The sequence below is a fragment of the Pleurodeles waltl genome, chromosome 8 (genome assembly GCF_031143425.1).
Source record: "Pleurodeles waltl isolate 20211129_DDA chromosome 8, aPleWal1.hap1.20221129, whole genome shotgun sequence".
NCBI lineage: Eukaryota > Metazoa > Chordata > Amphibia > Caudata > Salamandridae > Pleurodeles > Pleurodeles waltl.
The window spans coordinates 1,252,639,479-1,252,661,514 of record NC_090447.1 but is presented as its reverse complement, the minus strand read 5'-3'; the positions used below and the strand labels follow the sequence as shown (position 1 = coordinate 1,252,661,514).

Here is a 22,036-nt window from a genome sequence, read left to right as displayed (position 1 = left end):
CAAAAGGGAAGAGACCAAATGAGGAGAGTTCTCACTTTTTCACTTTTAAGGTGTGTAAAAACCAAGAGAAGGGGTTAACCAGGAGCAAAGCTCAATGATCAAAGCTCAGATAGGAGATCCACAAAGAGTAAAGTGGAAAGTAACCTGCAGAAAATTACCAGAGGCAAAGAAAAATACAGGCAACCAGGTACTGCTGTATTGATGTGCATATCAATGTAGCTCTTGCTTAAGTGACAGATTTCACAAACAGAAAATCATAACTCCATAGGCAAAGGCATGTGTAATCTGGAGCACAGAGGAAGTGACACATTGACATAAAAAACAATGTGATTATAGCATGTCACAAAACCAAATGAGATGTTGTTACTCATACCAGGATACAAGACTCAGAATGAGGAGTAAGACCACCCTGGGGAACTGCTATGTACCGTAGCAATTTTCTCCTGGGTTGTGTTTACAAGCAAGTGGAACACTCAGAACGAGGCTGCTGAGGCTAAAATTTGAAAAAATGTGTGAGGCCTTTCCCCGGACCAATGGGCAGTTTGATTTACTGAATGCTAAATACTTGGCTGCCTCTAGCTCATAGAAAATGATTCACCTTATTTGTCTAATTAGAGCACAATCCAATTCCTTGTCGTTTCAAGACAACTATCCTTCAATAAGTCAGATTTAGGGGGTCATTCCGACCCTGACGGTCCATGACCGCCATGGCGGAGGACGGCGGAAGCACCGCCAACAGGCTGGCGGTGCTTCCTGGGCTATTCTGACCGCGGCGGTAAAGCCGCGGTCAGAAAAGGGGAACCGGTGGTTTCCCGCCGGTTTTCCCCTGGCCCAGGGAATCCACCATGGCGGCGCTGCTTGCAGCACCGCCATGGGGATTCCGACCCCCTTCCCGCCAGCCTGTTTCTGGCGGTGTCCACCGCCAGAACCAGGATAGCGGGAACGGGTGCCGTAGGGCCCCTGGGGGCCCCTGCACTGTCCATGCCGCTGGCATGGGCAGTGCAGGGGCCCCCTAACAGGGCCCCACAAAGATTTTCACTGTCTGCTTTGCAGACAGTGAAAATCGCGACGGGTGCCACTGCACCCGTCGAACCCCTGCAACTCCGCCGGCTCCATTCGGAGCCGGCTTCCTCGTTGCAGGGGCTTTCCCGCTGGGCCGGCAGACGGCCTTTTGGCAGTCGCCCGCCGGCCCAGCGGGAAAGTTGGAATGACCGGTGCGGTCATTCGGCGGTAACCGCATGGCGGGCGGCGACCGCCGCCCGCCGCGGTCAGAATGACCGCCTTAGTGCCTTAACTTGAGTCACTATAAGAGCTTCTCTTAATTGCATAGTGTAGGAAAGTACCATCTTGCCTGGCATGTTACCCCCATATTTCACTGTATATATGTTGTTTTAGTGTATGTGTCACTGGGACCCTGCCAGCCAGGGCCCCAGTCCTCATAAGTGTGCCCTGTATGTGTTCCCTGTGTGATGACTAACTGTCTCACTAAGGCTCTGCTAACCAGAACCTCAGTGGTTATGCTCTCTCTGCTTTCTAAATTGTCACTAACAGGCTACTGACCAATTTCACCAATTCACATTGGCATACTGGAACACCCTTATAATTCCCTAGCATATGGTACTGAGGTACCCAGGGTATTGGGGTTCCAGGAGACCCCTATGGGCTGCAGCATTTCTTTTGCCACCCATAGGGAGCTCTGACAATTCTTACACACGCCTGCCACTGCAGCCTGAGTGAAATAACGTCCACGTTATGTCACAGCCATTTACCACTGCACTTAAGTAACCTATAAGTCACTTATATGTCTAACCTTTACCTGGTAAAGGTTGGGTGCTACGTTACTTAGTGTGTGCGCACCCTGGCACTAGCCAAGGTGCCCCCACATCGTTCAGGGCAAATTCCCCGGACTTTGTGAGTGCGGGGACACCATTACACGCGTGCACTATACATAGGTCACTACCTATGTATAGCGTCACAATGGTAACTCCGAACATGGCCATGTAACATGTCTAAGATCATGGAATTGTCACCCCAATGCCATTCTGGCATTGGGGAGACAATTCCATGATCCCCCGAGTCTCTAGCACAGACCCGGGTACTGCCAAACTACCTTTCCCGGGGTTTCACTGCAGCTGCTGCTACTGCCAACCCCTCAGACAGGTTTCTGCCCTCCTGGGTCCAGCCAGGCTTGGCCCAGGAAGGCAGAACAAAGGACTTCCTCAGAGAGAAGGTGTTACACCCTCTCCCTTTGGAAAAAGCTGGACGCCTGCAAAACCGCAACAAAGTAGCAAAGACGACTACTGCAACCTTGCATCACTGATCCTGCCGCCTTCTCGACTGTTTTCCTGGTGGTGCATGCTCTGGGGGTAGCCTGCCTCCTTCTTGCACCAGGAGCTCTGAAGAAATCTCCCGTCGGTCGACGGAATCTTCCCCCTGCAACCGCAGGCAACAAAAGACTGCATCACCAGTCCTCTGGGTCCCCTCTCAGCACAACGAGCGTGGTCCCTGGAACTCAGCAACTCTGTCGAAGTGACTCCCACAGTCCAGTGACTCTTCAGTCCAAGTTTGGTGGAGGTAAGTCCTTGCCTCCTCACGCTAGACTGCATTGCTGGGTACCGCGTGATTTGCAGCTGCTCCGGCTCCTGTGCACTCTTCCAGGATTTCCTTTGTGCACAGCCAAGCCTGGGTCCCCGACACTCTAACCTGCAGTGCACAACCTCCTGAGTTGTCCTCCGGCGTCGTGGGACTCCCTTTTGTGTCTTCGGGTGAGCTCCGGTTCACTCCTCTCCTAATTGCCTATTCCGGTACTTCTGTGGGTGCTGCCTGCTTCTGTGAGGGCTCCCTGACTTGCTGGGTGCCTCCTCTGTCACCTCATCCAAGTGGCGACATCCTGGTCTCTCTTGGGCCACAGCAGCATCCAAAAACCCTAACCGCAACTCTTGCAGCTAGCAAGGCTTGTTTGCGGTCTTTCTGCGTGGGAACACCTCTGCAAGCTTCTTCACGACGTGGGACATCCATCCTCCAAAGGGGAAGTTCCTAGTCCTCTTCGTTCTTGCAGAATCTACAGCTTCTACCATCCGGTGGCAGCTTCTTTGCACCCTCAGCTGGCATTTCCTGGGCATCTGCCCAATCTCGACTTTGTTGCGACTCTTGGACTTGGTCCCCTTGTTCCACAGGTACTCTCGTCCGGAAATCCACTTTGGTTGCTTTGCTGGTGTTGGTCTTCCTTGCAGAATTCCCCTACCACGACTTATGTGCTCTCTGGGGAATATAGGTGCACTTAACACCTACTTTTCAGGGTCTTGGGGTGGGCTATTTTTCTATCCCTCACTGTTTTCTTACAGTCCCAGCGACCCTCTACAAGCTCACATAGGTTTGGGGTCCATTCGTGGTTCGCATTCCACTTTTGGAGTATATAGTTTGTGTTGCCCCTATACCTATGTGCTCCTATTGTAATCTACTGTAACTTTACATTGCTTGCATTACTTCCTTTTGCTATTACTGCATATTTTTGGTATTGTGTACATATATCCTGTGTATATTTGGCATCCTCATACTGAGGGTACTCACTGAGATACTTTTGGCATATTGTCATAAAAATACGTAAAGTACCTTTATTTTTAGTATATCTGTGTATTGTGTTTTCTTATGATATTGTGCATATGACACCAGTGGTATAGTAGGAGCTTTGCATGTCTCCTAGTTCAGCCTAAGCTGCTCTGCTATAGCTACCTTCTATCAGCCTAAGCTGCTAGAAACACCTCTTCTACACTAATAAGGGATAACTGGACCTGGTACAGAGTGTAAGTACCCCTTGGTACCCTCTACAAGCCAGGCCAGCCTCCTACACATAGTTACCCTGCAGAATTGCCTCCCAGGTGGTACTCCTCAGTGAGAAGATTCTTCATTTGTGAACTTGCCTTGTCCTGCATGTGATCCAGCACATAACTTTATCTATGAAACCTATAATTGACAATTGTGAAGATTCACTGTAAATAAACATTGACAAAGACAAAGGTGTTGACTTTTGAGTGTACCACAACCGACTTTCATAGATGAAGCTACGATTTAGCATCAGAAACTTCCCAGAGGGGTAGCCTTACCCCATCCAGTAGAAGCAGGGAAAGCAATTCCTGTCATGACGGTTCCTGCAAATGCATTGCACTGTTTGGTGCAGGGCTGCATCAGCATGGAATAGCCCTGCACCAAACATTTTTCATTTTTCTTTTTTAAAATCAAAATCTCAAAATGGGATTTTCTTTTTGAAAATAAAAAATTTAATGCTACCCATCGCTTTTGGACCTGCATAGGTGTTGGGGGCCACATAGGGGTGGGGACTTAAGTCAATATTTGTCAGAAACCCATGCTGCGCATGGCTAAAGGCCTGCACAGAAGGAGTTAGGCACAGCAGAGAGGCATGCACAATGCTATAAAAACAAAGTTAATTTAAAATAGCACAGTACAATTGAAGTTGTGGTTTATTTTACTCTCAATCAATTAGGATATGTTTGAAAGGATCTTTAAAATTTACTTTAAAACATAATCAGAGTGCAGTTATGGTCAGAAATGAAAACAGTAAATACATGAAATTCCCCAATTTTAGTTTTGCAATGCAAAAAGTGTGTGCCAGTCATGCAAACTAGAACTCTACCATGAAGTACATTGCCCATGGCCTCCCAAAATGCACAATATCAATTGAGAAGATATGACAACACATTGTCATTAAGTGGAAGGGAGAGCCTCACTAGCATTTTACTGGCCCTCCTGGGAGTGACAAGCAGTGAAAAATGACTATGGGCCTCATTCTGGGAACCGCCAAATGGGACCGCGGAGGCCATTCTGGTTTTCCCGCTGGGCTGTCAGGCGACCGCCAGAAGGCCGCCCGCCAGCCCAGCGGGAATCCCCTTCCCACGAGGAAGCCGGCTCCGAATGGAGCCGGCGGAGTGGGAAGGTGCGACGGGTGCAGTTGCACCCGTCGCGAATTTCAGTGTCTGCTAAGCAGACACTGAAATTCTTTGTGGGGCCCTCCTACGGGGGCCCCTGCAGTGCCCATGCCATTGGCATGGGCACTGCAGGGGCCCCCAGGGGCCCCACGACACCCCATACCGCCATCCTGTTCCTGGCGGGAGAACCGCCAGGAACAGGATGGCGGTATGGGGTGTCGGAATCTGCGCCGCCATGGAGGATTCCGTCGGGCAGCGGAAAACCGGCGGGAGACCGCCGGTTTTCCTCTTCTGACCGCGGCCAAACCGCCGCGGTCAGAATGCCCTGCGGGGCACCGCCAGCCTGTTGGCGGTGCTCCCGCCGACCCCGGCACCGCCGGGGTCGGAATGACCCCCTATATGTCCGCCCATCCTCATTGGATGGGTGGACATATTGCTATTTCTCCAATGGCCCTTACTCCGTCGGCCCGTCGAAAAGTTTTGGCTATTGCGCTGATGGAGTAGTTACCACCGTAGCCAAACCTATGGTCCGCCCGCATTTCAATTGAGTGTGTGAACCATTATGTTGGTTATAAGGATACTCTGTCGCGACGGAGCATCCTTACCACCAACATATCAATCAGGCCCTCTCTTCTAATTCACTGCAGGTTGGCAAATAGTAATATTTCTCTATTAGGGTGGCCACGGTTGAAAACCATTGAATCTCTGCTATTATACCCTTTTGACTAGCTAAACACGTAGGTTCCTTTACTATTTACCAGCTGCCAGCTACACAGTGAAAAATCTCAGTTAGATAAAGATAATAGCAAATGCAGACATTTCCATGCCTGATCTCTGAGCAATCATTACACAATCTGCTAGCTAGCAAGGAACCAATTAAATAGTTAAGTTTCTTTGCTATTTGCCCAAACACTGCGCAAATAGTGAATAGTGTGCAGCTTAGGTGGCTTCTGGATAAAGAGTGAAGTTTCTTTGGTTCCTGCGCAGCTCCGAGCTAAGCAGTATGTAGGCTGGCAGCTGGGTAAATAGCAGTGACACGTCACTATTTACCAAGGAGCCACCTAATTAATCTCAGATTTTTTTTATTACATTTCTATCTCACTAAACATGTTCGCCTACTTTCACTCTTCACCAAGAGTGAAGAATTGTAAACTTTGTTTCAGATATAACAGAGCTGATGTTACAGAGAACTGTGTTCTGTTAATATGTGGTATTTGAAGAGCAATACCCAAACATAACAGTTAAGAAACAAATTGCAATCTTTTAGGGACTATAATGGCACAAAATGAAGTAAATCTGACAGATGGAGCAAGATGTTTTAAAAATAAAAAAGGGATGCATTTTCAAAGTGTCCTTTGGAATTGCATATTTAAACATACAAGTCAGATAACTGTAATTCTTAAGAAACAGCCACTACTGGTCAGCGATGTATGTATTCATTGTTAGTAATGAAACACAGCTGTGCCCCAGAGGAAGTGCTTCTTAAAAAGAATAGTTTTAAACCTAAACTTCCTAAAGATCATAGGGGCTGATTTAAGAAAAGTGGGGCTGCATCCAGTGCAGCCCCACCTTCATTGCGCCCTTTAGCGCCCCCTACCGCTACCATGTGTGCACCGCATGTAAAATACGGGGCACCATGGCACAGGGGAGGGGGGATTAGCGTAATGTTTTTTACACTATTGATGTACTCTGCAGGAGTAGCGCCAAAATTTTGGCGCTGCTCCTGCAGAGTACATAGGGGTCCATTGTATTCAATCAATAGCATGCCCCATTTTAACTCCTGCTCTGAGCAGGAGTTAAAACTACCAAAAAAAATAGTGCAAGGAACTCTCTTACACTTCCTTGTGCTATTTTGTCGGCCCCCCTTTGGATACATTATGCCTGGCACAGACGTAATGTGAGGCAAAGGGTTACAAAGTGGTGTAATGCATGTATTGTGCCACTCTGTAAATATGGCGCAGCGTTTTTGGCCATCTAACGCTACATTAGCGCAAAAAAAAATGACGTTGTTAGGTTGGCGCTAGGGGCTCATAAATCAGCCCCATAGCTTTTTGAGTAAATGACGCCCTCTAAAAGCACGTTCCCTCACATGCAGCAAATGTGTTTTTTTTAAGCTACATTATGAAAGAAACTGCCCAGCTGTTACACATTAGTTCTGTTACACTTTCCTTGATGGTTGAGATCCCTCACTTTTTCAGAGATTCTTCCTATATTTGAGTGGGGAAAAGGCCTTTCTCTACTTCAAATTAGGACTCCAGCTAAAATTCCTCAATTGTCTTGTTCGATGTCCCAACAGGTAACATGCCTACCCTGGTCAGATCATGCACCATCCTCTAAATCGGTCAGCAACAAACCAGCTTCTCTCACCCTAACACAGGGAGAATATTCCACCAGTTTAGTTGTTGGGCTCCAGATAGAGAAACCATTTAATTTTACAGACTTTATCACAACGAATCTGTGCATAATGTTTAAATGCAAAGTTACAGCTGACTTACAAAACAGTATGTCTGCCATTTAAAGTAGAAAACAGCTTTGTGTTTATATCTAACACTCAGGTCTTCCAGTGTTTGCTCCTCATGTGAATAGCGTAAACATTTGCCGAAGGCTCGTGTTTTTAAATTTCCCTTTTGAACACCTTGCGCTATCTGTGTTCATTTTGTAGTGGAATTTAGGGCAAAGGAGCCAAATAAAGTATAACAATACTTAGATGTTGGAGGGAAATGTACATGCACGGTGGAACTAATTAGCAGTTCTTCACTGCCCAGGGTTCCAGATTCTAGCAATGCATGGTCTGATAGTAAATACATTCTGGGAAAAATAAAACATAAATAGGAATTCACCTACACAGGACATGTTTACCCTTTAGGCTTTAGTGTATTTGTGTGCCTGTTTGAGCCATCCATTAAACCTAACCGAAAAAGAGCACAGAGTTTGTGGGAGGCATATGTAAAATAATTTCAGCCAGGCACTATTTTGCTTTGTCTACGCCTACACGTAATTGAAACACTTTCTTCCATGTTTTTTTCTTAGGTCCCTTAAAAATAACAAGATCCGGGTTCTCCCAGAAGAGGCTTTCATCAGGTATAAAGATTTAAAAAAACTGTAAGTGTGAGCTTAATGACTTAAAATTGTGATTTTAGAAAGTATTAAATATGAAGAAAAAGCATCAACATATATTTAGTCTACCCCAGCAATCAATGTGCAGATTAATTGCATCTTTTGAGAATGACTGTATGGACTATCAAGAAAACTAGATTATGGAAACGATGTATACGCCATCGCTGCCTTTTGTTGCTTCCCCTAACATATCTGTAGCAGATTGCTCGAGGATGCAAAAATCTTAAATCGAATTACAAATGTAGCCATCTATTATTTTCAGAAAATTCTTTCTTGTTGCTGTAAGTGATAAATTAGGGAGTGAACGATAATAATACTGACATACTGTTACAAGGCCATGACTTATAAATAATGCATGGGCGATGGACATTGATTGGAAAAACCAAATCATAACAAATTGCAGGACTGAATATGAGACAAAAGGCGATGGAGAAGAGTTAAAGGATCAGAAACGTGTTTTGCGTCGGAAAGTAACATAAAGCATAGCCTAAAGCTGCCTTGCATTACATAGGGCCACATGTACAAAAGTTTTTAGTGGTCACAAATAGGGAATTGGGCAGTTTGCAACCGCTAAATAGAATTTTGACATGTACAACCCTATTTTGCGATTCGGTAAGCAATTAGTGAATCGCAAAATAGGGTTTGCAAGTAAGATTTAGGAATTTAGGAATATGGTCGCAAAACATGAATCTTTTACTGACTCCTTGAGTAAGGTGGTAACGGGGAAGGGGTCCCCAAGTGATCCCTTCCACATTATGAAAGTGAGATTTAACATTTTTTAAGAGCAGGCAGTGGTCCCATGGACTTAAAAAATTGTAAAGGACACTTTTCATTTCCATCAAGGAAAGCGGGCTGCATTTAAAAATAACACGCACAGACATGGTGGTGTGCTGACCCCAGAAGGCCAGCATCCCTTTGAGTGCAGATCATTCACAATTGTTCGGAATGTGCGTCCTGTCTCATGAATATTGATGAGGCAGGTCCCTTGAGATACATTTGGGAATCGCAAATAGTGTCTGAGACATTGTTGTACATCCCATTTTCGAGTTACAAATTGCGAGTCACAAGAAGTCGATTAATGCAAAAACCTATCTACTAAAAAACTGGGTTTTGACTCATGAAAATAAAACGTTTTGACATTAGTGTTAAGGAGGACAAATGCTTTTATTTCTCCACTCTTTTCCAGTTTTGCAAGTGTGCTGTGGTGTACTGCACACATGCAAAGCAGAAAATGTTTTAAAGTATTTTGGAATGGAAATGTATCCTTTCAGTACAAAACTTATACTAGACGTCATGCATACACCCGTCCACTAATGTGCAAAGTTGTATGTGTGGCGCTAGGCAGCAGGATTGTGTGCCAGACTGGAAAGAAAGCAGGACAGTGTCATATTACTGCTGGCTCTCTTTCTTGATAGTGTACGAAAAAGACATGTACTGTGCAGAGTCCAAGCAACCCCATTTTTGTAACCAGTGGTAAAAAGCAGACAACCTAATGCTCAGTGTTTTGTGGTAGTGTGGGCAAGCAGTTAGGCTCGTCTTGGAGTTGTGCTAAGCATTTGTTTTACCCACAGTATCAAAAAATGTGGACACAAAATCAAAAGACCAAATACTTCACATTTTTATAACATTTTTAAGACCAAGACCATCAGAATCAGATAAGTACTTTTTAAGTTATGATTTTTCAAAGTTTAGGAAAAATCGTCTATTTGTGCGTAATTACTCACCATAGGAATGAATTGGAGAAATCTTTAAAAAATGCATATAAAATTAGATAATGCTCCCACAAGTGTCACCGTTTGTTTTAAGGTCACGGTCATCAAAATGTCCTGTGGGCCAGCTGGAGATGTTCGGGCAAATCCTGGTTCAAGCTGGAGCAGATGCTGACAGTCTTGGAGCTGGTGCAGATCGGAGAAGGGGACCACTTGGGAACACACTACACAGGTGGACTTAAAGGTAAGCCCAGTGGGTCCCCTTGGACTGTACAGGTCGCAAGGGGTTAGGGACTGCTAAAGCACAGCTGGTTTTCCGATGCAGGGGCCAGGGAGGCTGGGTGCAGTGAAGCCAAGGGTCGTGCGTCAAGGAGTCTTTGGAGCCAGGTGCAGGTAACTTTGAGGGTAGATTGCAGGTCAGCAGGGCCACACTGGGAAGTGGTTCTTGGGTATCCTGAAGTCCCTTGACTGGTGCTTGCTTCTGGTCCTCATCGAATCCGGAGTAGACTCTTCTTCTGAGTGTCTGACATTGTGGTCCAGTACTCCATGCTATGGCAGGTCTCAGCCACTGGGGGTCACAATGCCCCAAACTTGGCACACTGGCAGGGTTTATCCTCCAGGTCCATCGGGTGGAATTTTGTCAGGCTGCTGTGTCCGGTTCGTTCATCAGCGGCCGGTCAGTGAACTGGACTTCACCAGTTCCTTGCAGATTGCAGGAGAGTGATACCGTCACTCTGAGGGAGGTTCTTGGCAATTGGCAGAAGGTGGCAGGTAATCTGGGAGTTCTTAGAATCCTTCAGGTTTCCAGGTGACACATCAATGGCGGATGTCGAGTCATTGGTGCAGCAGGCATGGTTTGGTGCCTTTTTCTTCTTGTAGCAGGTCTTCTTGTTATAACTAGGTAATATGTTAATAATAGAATGTTGTGATGGAATGTGGGGCTGGAGAATGTGGTGGGATTCTTTGGGAGGTATTCTGGGATTGGAGACGGAGAGGAGCGGAGGTCATTCAAGCTTATCTAAGATAAACTACATTTACTCTACCACTGGTGAAATATGGAGTTTTTACAGTGGCAACGAGAGTTTGGAGATATTCTCGTGTGAAGAACAATATCTCCTATAAGAACCTGTTACACGTCCTTTGTTGGTATAACTGCGTCTTCATCGTGAAGCCGAAGACGCCTAGCTGTGAACACTTCAACTGTACTACCAGCGACATCTAGTTGCGACCGTGACGACTATTGTGGTGACTATTGTTGCTTATTTTATTTTAGTTTGGATTACTTTACTGGAATCCTAAACTCTGTTAGTAAGCCGTTAATCACGCTACGGCATTTGAACGTGCACCATTCCTTACCGCGCGGCAGTGTTTTGTCACAGCCTTTGTGCTCCTCGTGCTGCTGATTCTCCAGTGAACCTACTAAGCCGTGCTGTGGAAGATTTTGCACTTTGCGCGTATTCTAAACATAAAGTTTCGTGTTTGTTTGTCTTACAAATCAAAAGAGCACCTTACGGGAGTGGCTTACTTGTTCTCATTTTCCTGCACGTCAAGCATCATTGTCTTCCGGTCTCCTGCTTACAGTCAACAGGGAAAAGGACTGTAGGCACTGTGGATTAAACAATACAAATGGAAGATAGACTTATGCATTGACACAGTAATAAGAAATTTGTGTTTAATTTCAATAAAAAATAAATAATAATAAGAGTTTTACATATAATCAAGATGCAATTTGAACCTCCTGCTAAATTTTTGCAAACCAAGGGTGATCCACCAATCCCGTGGACCAGGTGGAAGGAAGAATTTTTGACCTACATGAAAGCGATGGATGATGAAAACATGTCCCAGGAAAGAAAAAAATATATTTTTCTACATTGCTTAGGTTCGGAGGGACAAATGGTATTTAGAACTCTACCACCTATTGTTATCCAAGGACAAAGTGATGGAGAATTAGATGTGTTTAAAGAAGCATTGATGAGGCTGGAAACTAGATTCAAGCCTACACCGAGCATAGCATTGAATAGATTCAAGTTTTACACTAGAATACAGCATCCTGAAGAAACATTTGATGAATTCCTGACGGCACTGCGTGGTTTATCTGTGCATTGCAATTTTGGGGAAATGACTGATGAAATGATCAGAGACCAAATTATTGTGCATGTAAAAAGTAGAAAAATTCAGGAACATTTGTGGGTTATGGGAGATCCTAAGCTACAAGACGTTATTTCAACTGCTAAAGCCTTAGAGCAGTCAGAAAAATGGATGAAAACTATACAAGAGTCTGATAAAGCAACTAATATGGAAATGGATGTTGTGGGGGCAGTGAGAGGAAATTCCAATAATAATTTAAGTGCCAGTAACAGTGTTGTAGGGAGAAAGGAAAAGTACGATAAGTTGGAAAAATGTGCTTGTTTTCGATGTGGTAGTTTGAATCACTTAGCGTCATCATCTCAGTGTCCTGCTATTGGAAAGGAGTGTAAGAAATGTGGTAGAGTGGGGCATTTTGCTAGAGTATGCAGAGATTTTTTAAAAAACAATAACATGTTGAGAGGAAAAATGGCATGTGTGAATATTAGGAGAGGTGAAGAAGATAGTCGGAAGTGCAATGTAAGAGGTGATGAACAATGTGGCACCGTGTTGTCACTTAAGAGTGGTGATATCGGAAATGGGATTGGGTCAAAACGACCTATGTGTGAAGTGATAATTGCAGGAAAAAAGTTAGAACTTATGGCAGACTCGGGGTCGCCGTGGACAATTGTTGTGCAGGATTATTTTGAAATAATGTTTGAGGGAATTTGGAACACTTCTGATCTAAATGAACCTGACATTGTGGCCGAGAGTTTTGAAGGTACAACTATTGATGTAATGGGATTTGTTGAGATGGAAATTGTGTTTAAGGAAAGGAGAGCGAATATTAAGTTGTATGTAGCGGCTAAGGGTGTAAATGTTTTAGGTTGGAAGGATCAAGGTAAATTGGGCATCATTGTGAATCCCAGGAGCAAGGAACCTGTATTGGCAGTAGAAAGTTGGAAAAACAAAGAGTGGATTATTTCCAAATTTCCACAAGTCTTCACCTATAAATAAGGCAAGTTGGAGAATTACAGCTACAAAATAAAGATTAAGGCAAATGCTAAACCAGTTGTGCAAAAACTCTGGAATGTGCCCATAAGCATTAGTGAAGAATTAAAACATATTTTAACAGAGATGATAGAGGACAATGTGATAGAAGAAATTGAATCCTTGGAATGGGTTTCTCCGATTGTGTTAGCCCGTAAACCTGACAAATCTTTGAGGTTATGTGTGGATTTGAGAGCGGTGAATGCAAACATTATTGTGAATTGTCACCCACTTCCTAAAATCAACGAGGTGATTAGTCTTCTTGAAGGGGCGAGCATCTTCACCACCTTGGACCTAAGGTCAGCGTATCATCAAAAAGAGTTAACAGAGGACTCAAGACATCTCACGGCTTTATCACCACACAGGGTTTGTTCCAGTTTAAGAGGATGCCTTTTGGATTAGCCTCGGCAGCATCAGTTTTTCAAAGAGCAATGTTTCACCTATTCAAGGACATGGATAGATACGTCAACTGCTTCCAAGATGACATCTTAATATTTTCTAGGGATGAAAAAGAACACAAAGAACACGTGGTGAATGTTTGCAATGTTTTGAGGGAGAATGGTTTCACTCTAAAGGAGAAAAAGTGCAGGTTTTTTTCCGAATCCGTTGAATATTTGGGTCATACGATATCTGGAGATGGGGTAATCCCAAAACAATCCTTAATGGATGCTATTGTGAATGCTCCGGCTCCTGATAATCGGGAGAAACTACTGTCATTTACAGGATTATGTGAATACTATAGTAAGTTTATTGAAAACTTTGCTACAAAAATGGAGCCTTTGAGGGAACTCACGCGGAAGGGAGTCCAGTACATGTGGTCGGAAAGACAAAGTGAAGCCTTGGAGAGAATTAAAAGGGAAATTGTGGGAGCTCCTACTTTGAGACCCTTCAGTGTTGGGGCGCAATGTGTGGTGACGGTGAATGCAAGTATGTATGGAATTGGGGGGGTGTTATCTCAAAGATGTGGTAAGGACAGGTGGAATGTCTCGTTTGCCTCACGTACGCTCAATGACTCGGAGAGAAGATTCGCGGTGATAGAGAAGGAGTTATTGGCATGTACTTGGGCTGTGGAACATTTTAGGAATTATGTTTGGGGTGCGAATTGCATCCTTCAGACTGATCATAAACCCTTAGTGGGTATTCTTTCCCCAGGAGGTGATTGGAATGCCACGGCTCTCATTGCCCGACTTGTGTCAAGGTTGCAAGAGTATTGTTTCAAGGTTGAATATGTGCCGGGGAGGAGTAATGCGGTGGCTGATTGTTTGTCGAGACTTCCACAGAATGGGAAAAAGGAGGGTAATGCATGCTGTGAGCTGTTGGAGAATGAGGTAATTTCCACTGTGTCAGAATATGCGACTGTAGAATTTGGTGGCATCAAAGAAGATGAATGGATGGAATGTGTAAAAAATGATTGTGTGTTACAAGAGGTAAAGAAGTATGTGAGAGAGGGTTGGCCTGTCAGAGGTAGGGTGTCGGTGGAGTTAGAACCTTTTGGTAAGGTTAGAGATGAACTGGAGGTGGAAAATGAGATGTTGTTTAAGAAAGGGAAGTGCATTCCTCCTAGAGATTTGATGGAGACTATTTTAAGATTAGCCCATGAGGGGCACCCAGGAATGTCGTCTATGAAACGTTTGGTACGGACGTGCTTCTGGTGGCCGGGAATGGATAAAATGGTTGACAGGGTGGTCAGGGAGTGTGATGTTTGTGTGAACGCAGAAAAAATGTTAAGAACCATGCATGCGCCTCTGGTTCCTGTTTCCTGGCCGTCCTCTCCTTGGCAGAAATTGGGATTTGATATTACCGGTCCGTTCCATTCACTTCCAGCAGATGCGTGGTATGCCTTAGTGCTTATTGATTATTTTTCCAAATGGCCAGAGGTAAAAATGGTTCAGTGTGTATCTTCGGGTGTTATCATAGAATTTTTCAAGGAAGTTTTTGCTAGAGAAGGTTATCCTGAAGTGTTGATTTTGGATAATGGGGTCCAATTGATTTCTAGTGAAACACAGAGTTTTTTGTATGATCCACAAGGCAACGGACAGGTTGAGAGATTTAACCGTGTTCTTAAAGATAGCATAATTTGGGCACGTGGATTTGGAGGATTGTGGAAGGAAAAGTTGAGAGAAAGATTATGGCATTATCGTATTACTCCATGTTGGACTTTTGGCCATACGCATGGTCATCCCTAGTCTTTTTGCCTCCTTCCTCCTGGTTTTTCTGACCTCTCGCTGTTGGCTCTAGGACTCTGAGCACTTTATCACTGCTGACCAGTGCTAAAGTGCAGGTGCTCTCCCATCTAAAGTTGGTATAATTGGCTTATACCTAATTGGCATATTTAATTTACCTATAAGTCCCTTGTACAGTGGTACCTCTATACCCAGGGCCTGTAAATTAAATACTACTAGTGGGCCTGCAGCGCTGCTTGCGCCACCCACTGAAGTAGACTTTCAAACCTGTCTCAGGCCTGCTAGCGCAGGGCCTGTGTGCACAGTTTTCTGCCACAGGGACCTGGCATCTAAATTTACTTCCCAGGCCCAGAACTCCCCTTTTACTACATGTAAGTCACCCCTAAGGCACGCCCTAGCTAGCCCTATGGGCAGGGTGCCATGTATGTAGAAAGGCAGGACATGTGCCATATTGCATGTCCTGTCCTGACAGTGACAAACAGCCTAACTGGTGTCTCACTACTGTGAGTGCTGCCTTCTCATAGGATTGCATTAGAAATGCCCTGCCTTATGTGTAGGGGTATTGTCTGATTTATGAGGGGTAGCGTAGGGGTGTTTGGTATGGTTGTGATGGTGATAATAAATACTGCTTACTGGTGTGGGTGTATTTTTTATTACTATCACAGAAATGCCACTTCTAGAAAGTGCGCATTTATCTGTGCTTATGACTCTGGTGTTTTGCAGCTTCACTCCAATCCACGTCTGGGCAGAGTGACAGTTGGGGCTTTGTGCATACTTCTCAGACAGCCTGTACACAGGGCGGGTGGAGGTGTCACCGAGGTGCATCTGCATACTGAATAGTCTTCCTGGGCTGAGAGAAGGGAGAGGAGGGGCACACCTACATTTGTAAAGGTTGTGCCCTGGCCTCACACAGTAGGGTCGTTAACCCCCCACTGATGTTTGGAGCCTGTGCTGAAAGGAGAGAGGGGGCACTCCCAGAACCAGTTGTAACTGGCTGGAACCTCCTCTCCCCATCATTGTAAAACACTGTAAAAACGGACTATAAGTACAGGGGAATTTTACCCACAATTTGAACAATCTTGGAACTTGAAACTGGACACAGAACGCTGATGAATGGACTCACCAGGAAACCGCCTTGGACTGCTGCTGCTGTGCTGACCTGTGACCTGCCTGGTCACTAGGAGGAACTGCCACCATCTGCACCCCTTGTGCTGGCCTGTAGCTGGGCCCACCAGCCCTGTACCTTTTCCTTGATTATTGTTCCCAGGGGCAGGGTGCTGTGGCCCCTGAGCCCTGCACCATCTTCTACAGCATTGCCTTAGCGCTTAGGAAAAGTGCTCTTTCTTATAACTGCTGCAGATGATCACCGCCGCAGCCCGGGCCTCAGATTTGGCCTTAGCACTGTGAAGAGCGCTTTATTTGGAGCCCTGAAATCACCGCCGCAGCCCGGGCTTGTAAATGAGCCCTCGCGCTTTCCTAAGCGCACTGCCTTCAAGGTGCCCCAAAGATCACCGCCGCAGACCGGAAGCTCGCCCTGGCCGCCTGCTCCCTTGTTGGCCCCCTCGTGGGCCAGTAACATTTCGTTTGGGCGTCTCTCCTGTGTAAGGGCCAGTAGAGGCCCGGGGAGACCCCAGGAGTTAGCGGGTCCCCGGAGGTGCCCGTTTTTCAACCAGGAGGGGGTGTGTGGCACCCCCTCCCCCTACAGAGATTTCCCTGACCTGGGCACCCCCTCGAGAGGGCCGGTGGAGCCCTAGGGGGGCCCCCAGTGTTTACGGTCCCCATAGGGGCCCGTTCTTGGCATCGAGGAGGAGCGAGCCGCCCTCCTCTGACCTCAGGAGATCAGGGGGGCCCCCGTTTTGCGCAGAGGAGCGCGGGCCCCATTGGTCGTTTTAGGCACTGGAAGTGCCTCCTCATCCAGACAGGTACTTTTTAAAGAAACCAATATAACTATAATTGAAGTTCTTTCTACAGACTTTGCCAATTATGATATATTGCCTACCTGTTCTATGATGCTTGTACATATATGTGCACATGTTCCTTTTATGGGCATGACTTGCTAATATGTTTCCTTAACTTGCCATAGATTTTCTAATGTTCCTACTATGGGCGTTTTTTGATATTCTTATGACAAGTGTTCTAATGTGATAACGTGTTTCCTGACTACTGCTTATGTTGCAGAATACTGAGTAACCTCTGTGTTATGTGTGACTTCTGCTAGTTTGCAGAGTAACTAATGTGTAACGTTCTGGCAACTGCTAAGGTAGCAGGATAGTACTGTTATGTGATGTTGGTCTAATAATTACGTTGTGTACAATACAGTATATTTTCATATAATTTGGTGTTGTGTTTCCTTTGTGGTGGGGATATTGTGTCACGTGTGTTGTGTGTGTTGTGCAAATGCTTTACACATTGCCTCTAGGTTAAGCCTGACTGCTCGTGCCAAGCTACCAAGGGGGTGAGCAGGGGTTATCTTGGACGTGTAACTCCCTTGCCCTGACTAGAGTGGGTAAGTTCTGCCTGGCTGAGGTGCATACCCTAGCCAACCAGAAACCCCATTTCTAACTCTCCACAATCCACAACAGGTGTAAGTCCTTTTAGATTGTTGAGGGTTAGACATCCTGTATCAAAATTATGTCCATGGTGGTTCAAAAGGAAGTATGACAAAGAATGGGAAAAGGTGTCTCTGGAAGAAGTCAGGGAAAGGGTTAGGTGCAAACAAATGAAGTTTAAAAAGATCCATGACAGGAAGTGGAATGTGAAGGAACCTAACTTTGCAGTGGGAGACTGGGTTAAGGTACGTAAGCCTGGGATCGTAAGAAAAACTGAAAGTAATTTTGGAAGGGCTCTCAAGGTGGTCAAAGTTCTGAGGAATAGTGTGGTTACGCAGGATGGCAAAGTGTGGAATGTGAGAAGAGTAGTGAAGTGCAGTGGTGATCAAGTTTATTGTGCTGAAGGAGGGTGTGTTGATGATCACCTGGTGGCAGGTTGGAGTGGTCTTGGTGAGGAAAGTGCACGGCCTATTGAATGTGAGGGAAGCGAAATGGACCAGTATGTCCCTGATGAAGCCTCTGGGGAAGTGGGGATGGCTGGGAATCATGGGAGTTATGGTGACAATGTCATGAACAGGGATTCTGTTGCTTCAAGGGTTAAATCCAATGCGAGAAAACGTTGTCCGCCTTTCAAATTTTGAGATTTTGTTTAATTGGAGATTTAGTTAATGTTGTATAGAAATGTTTGGTACATCTACTATTCTCCTTTTAATTGTTTTGTTGTTACATTGTTTGTTTGCCTGTGCATTTGAAACTTATATAAGTTTATTTAATTTTTTCCTCATACTTTTGTTGTTCTGTTTTAGGAAGGGAAATGTGTTATAACTAGGTAATATGTTAATAACAGAATGTTGTGATGGAATGTGGGGCTGGAGAATGTGGTGGGATTCTTTGGGAGGTATTCTGGGATTGGAGACGGAGAGGAGCGGAGGTCATTCAAGCTTATCTAAAATAAACTACGTTTACTCTACCACTGGTGAAATATGGAGTTTTTACACTTCTGTTTTCGTGCCTCGGGTCTTCTTTGTTCCTGGTCTTCTTGTGTCTGTTGAATCAGATCTGCAGGTCTGGGATGCCCACTAAATACTGCATTTAGTGGGCATTAAGGGGCATTCCAGGTAGTGGCCAATGGGCCATCTATCTTATGGTGGCTACTGCCACTATGTGACCACTTCCTGTGGGGAGAGATCACATCCCTAACCCTGACTGGCCTTTTTCCTGCCATCCAACATGGAATAAAATGAAATGGAGTGGTCACCTCTCCTCTCACACCTGGAGGGTGGTGCAGGCTGAAGGTACCCACTCCTTCAACTCTGACCACGTTTTCCTGCTGGTTTTCCCACTCAAAGTGGTGGAAAAAACATTTGGCTGTTATCTGCTGCTAGCAGCAGATTCAGAGGTCAGATTTCAAAGGCAGTAAACCCTTTGAAGCTGACCGTTGGGCCAGGAGGAGGAGGTGTAACATCTCCACCAAGGAAAGGCTTTGTGTTCTGGTTCCTGGGAGCAGACGCTCTAACCCCAGGAGTCCAGATTTCTTTCTGGTGTTGGCCGGCTGGTAAAAACCACTCAGTAACCATGCCAGGGCTGTTAGGTTTTGAAAGGGCACCTCTAAGGGGCCTTCTGGGCACAGGTTATAATCAACCTAACACTGGCATCATTGTAGATTTATCATTCTGAGTTTTACCAAACAACTCAGTATTCAGAGAAGCCATCATGTAGCTGGGGAACGCTTAAAGACCAGTGTCCATCACACATATTTACTATGGCTTCCCTGTACACTCACTATGTCCTAAGGTTTTGTAAAGACTCATGCAAACGTATGCCATTGCATGCATTATAGTGCACCCTGCCTTAGGGCTGTAAGGCCTGCAAGAGGGGTGACTTATTTACAGTGCATGCAGTGTTAGGGGACAGGGTACACTTGGTGAGTGCCATATCTAGTTTGCAACTTTTAAATACACCTTGTAGTGCACTTACATTGGTAGTCTACATGAGGCTGGTGTGGGGCCTCTCAGAGTGGCACAACTGGTGCTGCAGCTCTGGGGGGCCTCTTCAATACCCATGCCCTAGGTACCAAGGATGCCATTTACTAGGGATTTACAAGGGTGACTGAAGTGCCAATACATAGTACGGTTTTGGGGAAAAAGATCTGGCCGCGGGAACATGTTTGGCAGGGGCCCAGGGCACTTAGAGTTTGAAACCACATCATTTTCCAGGCACAAGCGGGGGCTACAATGTCAAAAAGAGGCCCTTTCTCACACTATCCCTACCCCCAAATGAAAGGGGATGAAACTACCTTTCCCCTGGGCAGTCTTCATCTTCTAAGTGGAAGAACCTGGAAAGGCCACCTGCACTGGCATGGACAGTCCCAGGTCAGTGTTCCACTTTCCAGTCCATTCCCTGTAGAGATATGGACCACCTAAGCAGTATGGGGATTTCACCTTTCATCTGTTGAAGCCACCTGAGAGGCCTGTCTGAACTACGAATTGAGAGCCAAACATCTGTGGCCTCAACTTCTTCAAGGCCAAGACCCAGCAAAGGCTTACCACTCTATGTTACTCCATTTTTGTTCCCTAAAGAGTAGTCTTCTGCTTATAAAACCAACGGGCCGGTCATGTCACTCATCATTGGTCTGGGCCAGGACTGCTCCTATACCAAGTTCTAAGGCATCTGTTTGGACAATAAACTGCTGGAGTAATCTGGAGCTTTCAGGACTGGGGCAGAGCAGTCGAAAAGTCTTTTGACAACTCACTTTCCAGTTGATCTTTTTGGGCATTTTCTTGGAGGTATGTTCTGTGAGGGGGGGACCCTATGGTGCCATAATCCTTCACAAACCTCCTATAGTATCCAGTCAAGCCAAGGAATGCCCTGACTTGAGTCTGGGTAGTTGGAGTATCCTAAGCCAGAATATTCTGGATCTTGGGCTCTATAGGTTGAACTTTGTCTCCTCCTCTTCAGTACCCATTCCCTAGGTACCATGGGTACATTTAATAGGTACTTACAAGGGTGGCTGAGGTGCCAATACATAGTACCGTTTTGGAGAAAGAGATCTGGCCCTGGGAACCTGTTTAGCAGGGTCCCAGGGCACTTACAGTTTGAAACCATATCATTTTTCAGGCCAAAAGTGGGGGACTACAGTGTCAAAAGAGGCCCTCTGTATATATGGCACTGTCCTGTTCTCACCCTCTCACACAACGCAACGCAACGCAACGCAACGCAACAACTTTGGTGTTGCAAGACCTTTTAGTAAATGTACTCAATTCAATCCAATTCAGTTTTTACTACTCCTAAGTGTAGGTTCCATGATGTGAACACTTGGTCTACTCTTTGAGGTTACGGAAACTCTTGATTACTACTTACAATTATTTTTATCTATGCATTAGTAGCATGGATTTTACCTAATTGCAAATTGCTGTTTAAAATGGAGATGTTTGTAATAGTTATTCATGTTGTAACATGCATAACCATTCAAAGTGAACATCACATTTTTATTCATTTTGGGAATTCACACAGTTACTAATGGTACAGATATGAAGCAATTTAAAAGCAGACACATGATTTTCACATTTCAAAGAATTCTATGTACATTGCATTTTAACCAATGGAGATAAGTATCTGTTTCTGGGAATCTTCAGACCTGGACAAAAATTGGTACATTGCATTCTTTCCTCTAAATTTCGTTGAAATGTCTGTTAACACCAGGATGCCTTTGGGACACTGTTACATTAATTCCTTTGTTGATTCAAGGTCACCATTTTTTTAATTCTAATAAAGCATCCTGAATTAGGAATATAAGTATGATGCTAAGTAGAAGTGCATTTGTCCATATGAAGCATTAATACAGACAGGATGCGAGTGCCTAATATTTACACAATTCTCATAATTATTGCATATTATCATACAATAGACTTCAGCCATGTTTTTAAGTGTTACCCGTGTTGATCATGAGGATCCCCCTGTATATTGATTCTAATGATTACCAATGTGAGCTACGTTCCTGGAAGTCTGGAGAGCTTCTGATGTCCCTATAGGTTTCTGCCTGTTATTGGTGTCCTAAAGGGGAAACGAGAGAGTAAGCAATAGGGATGAAGGGCTGCCTACTGCTACACTAATAACTTCAACCTTGTTTCCACTTCGTAGAATGAAAATAACAGTGGACATTTCTAAACCTGCAAAGAGGTTGAAATGGTTCAGCCCTGGGTAATTCCCACAAACATTGTAAACAGGCTTTCATCAGGACCTGAACCATTTCTGTAGATTAAGACAATCTAGCTGTTGTTCATAAGAACCTGAATACGAAATCAGAAGGTTGGAAGGGTGTGTTTTAATTACATTGTTGCATGTTACTACCTCTCAATTTAGGGGTTAGAATGCAACCTGAAATGTATTGTATCAGTAGTCACGACGATCATTCGCTTCCA

The 22,036-nt window shown here is 45.0% G+C and overlaps 1 protein-coding gene across 3 annotated transcripts in view; it reads left to right on the top strand.

Annotated features, from left to right (window-relative positions):
* Positions 1 to 22,036, top strand: part of RXFP2 (relaxin family peptide receptor 2) — a 932,621-nt gene that overhangs the window by 563,250 nt on the left and 347,335 nt on the right. For 2 of the 3 annotated variants that reach the window (XM_069205574.1, XM_069205572.1), the window contains exon 5: positions 7,974 to 8,045. In XM_069205574.1, the coding sequence (XP_069061675.1) occupies positions 7,974 to 8,045 (72 nt within the window). The remainder of the gene's footprint in view (positions 1 to 7,973; positions 8,046 to 22,036) is intronic. The other variant, XM_069205573.1, reaches the window with a different exon arrangement.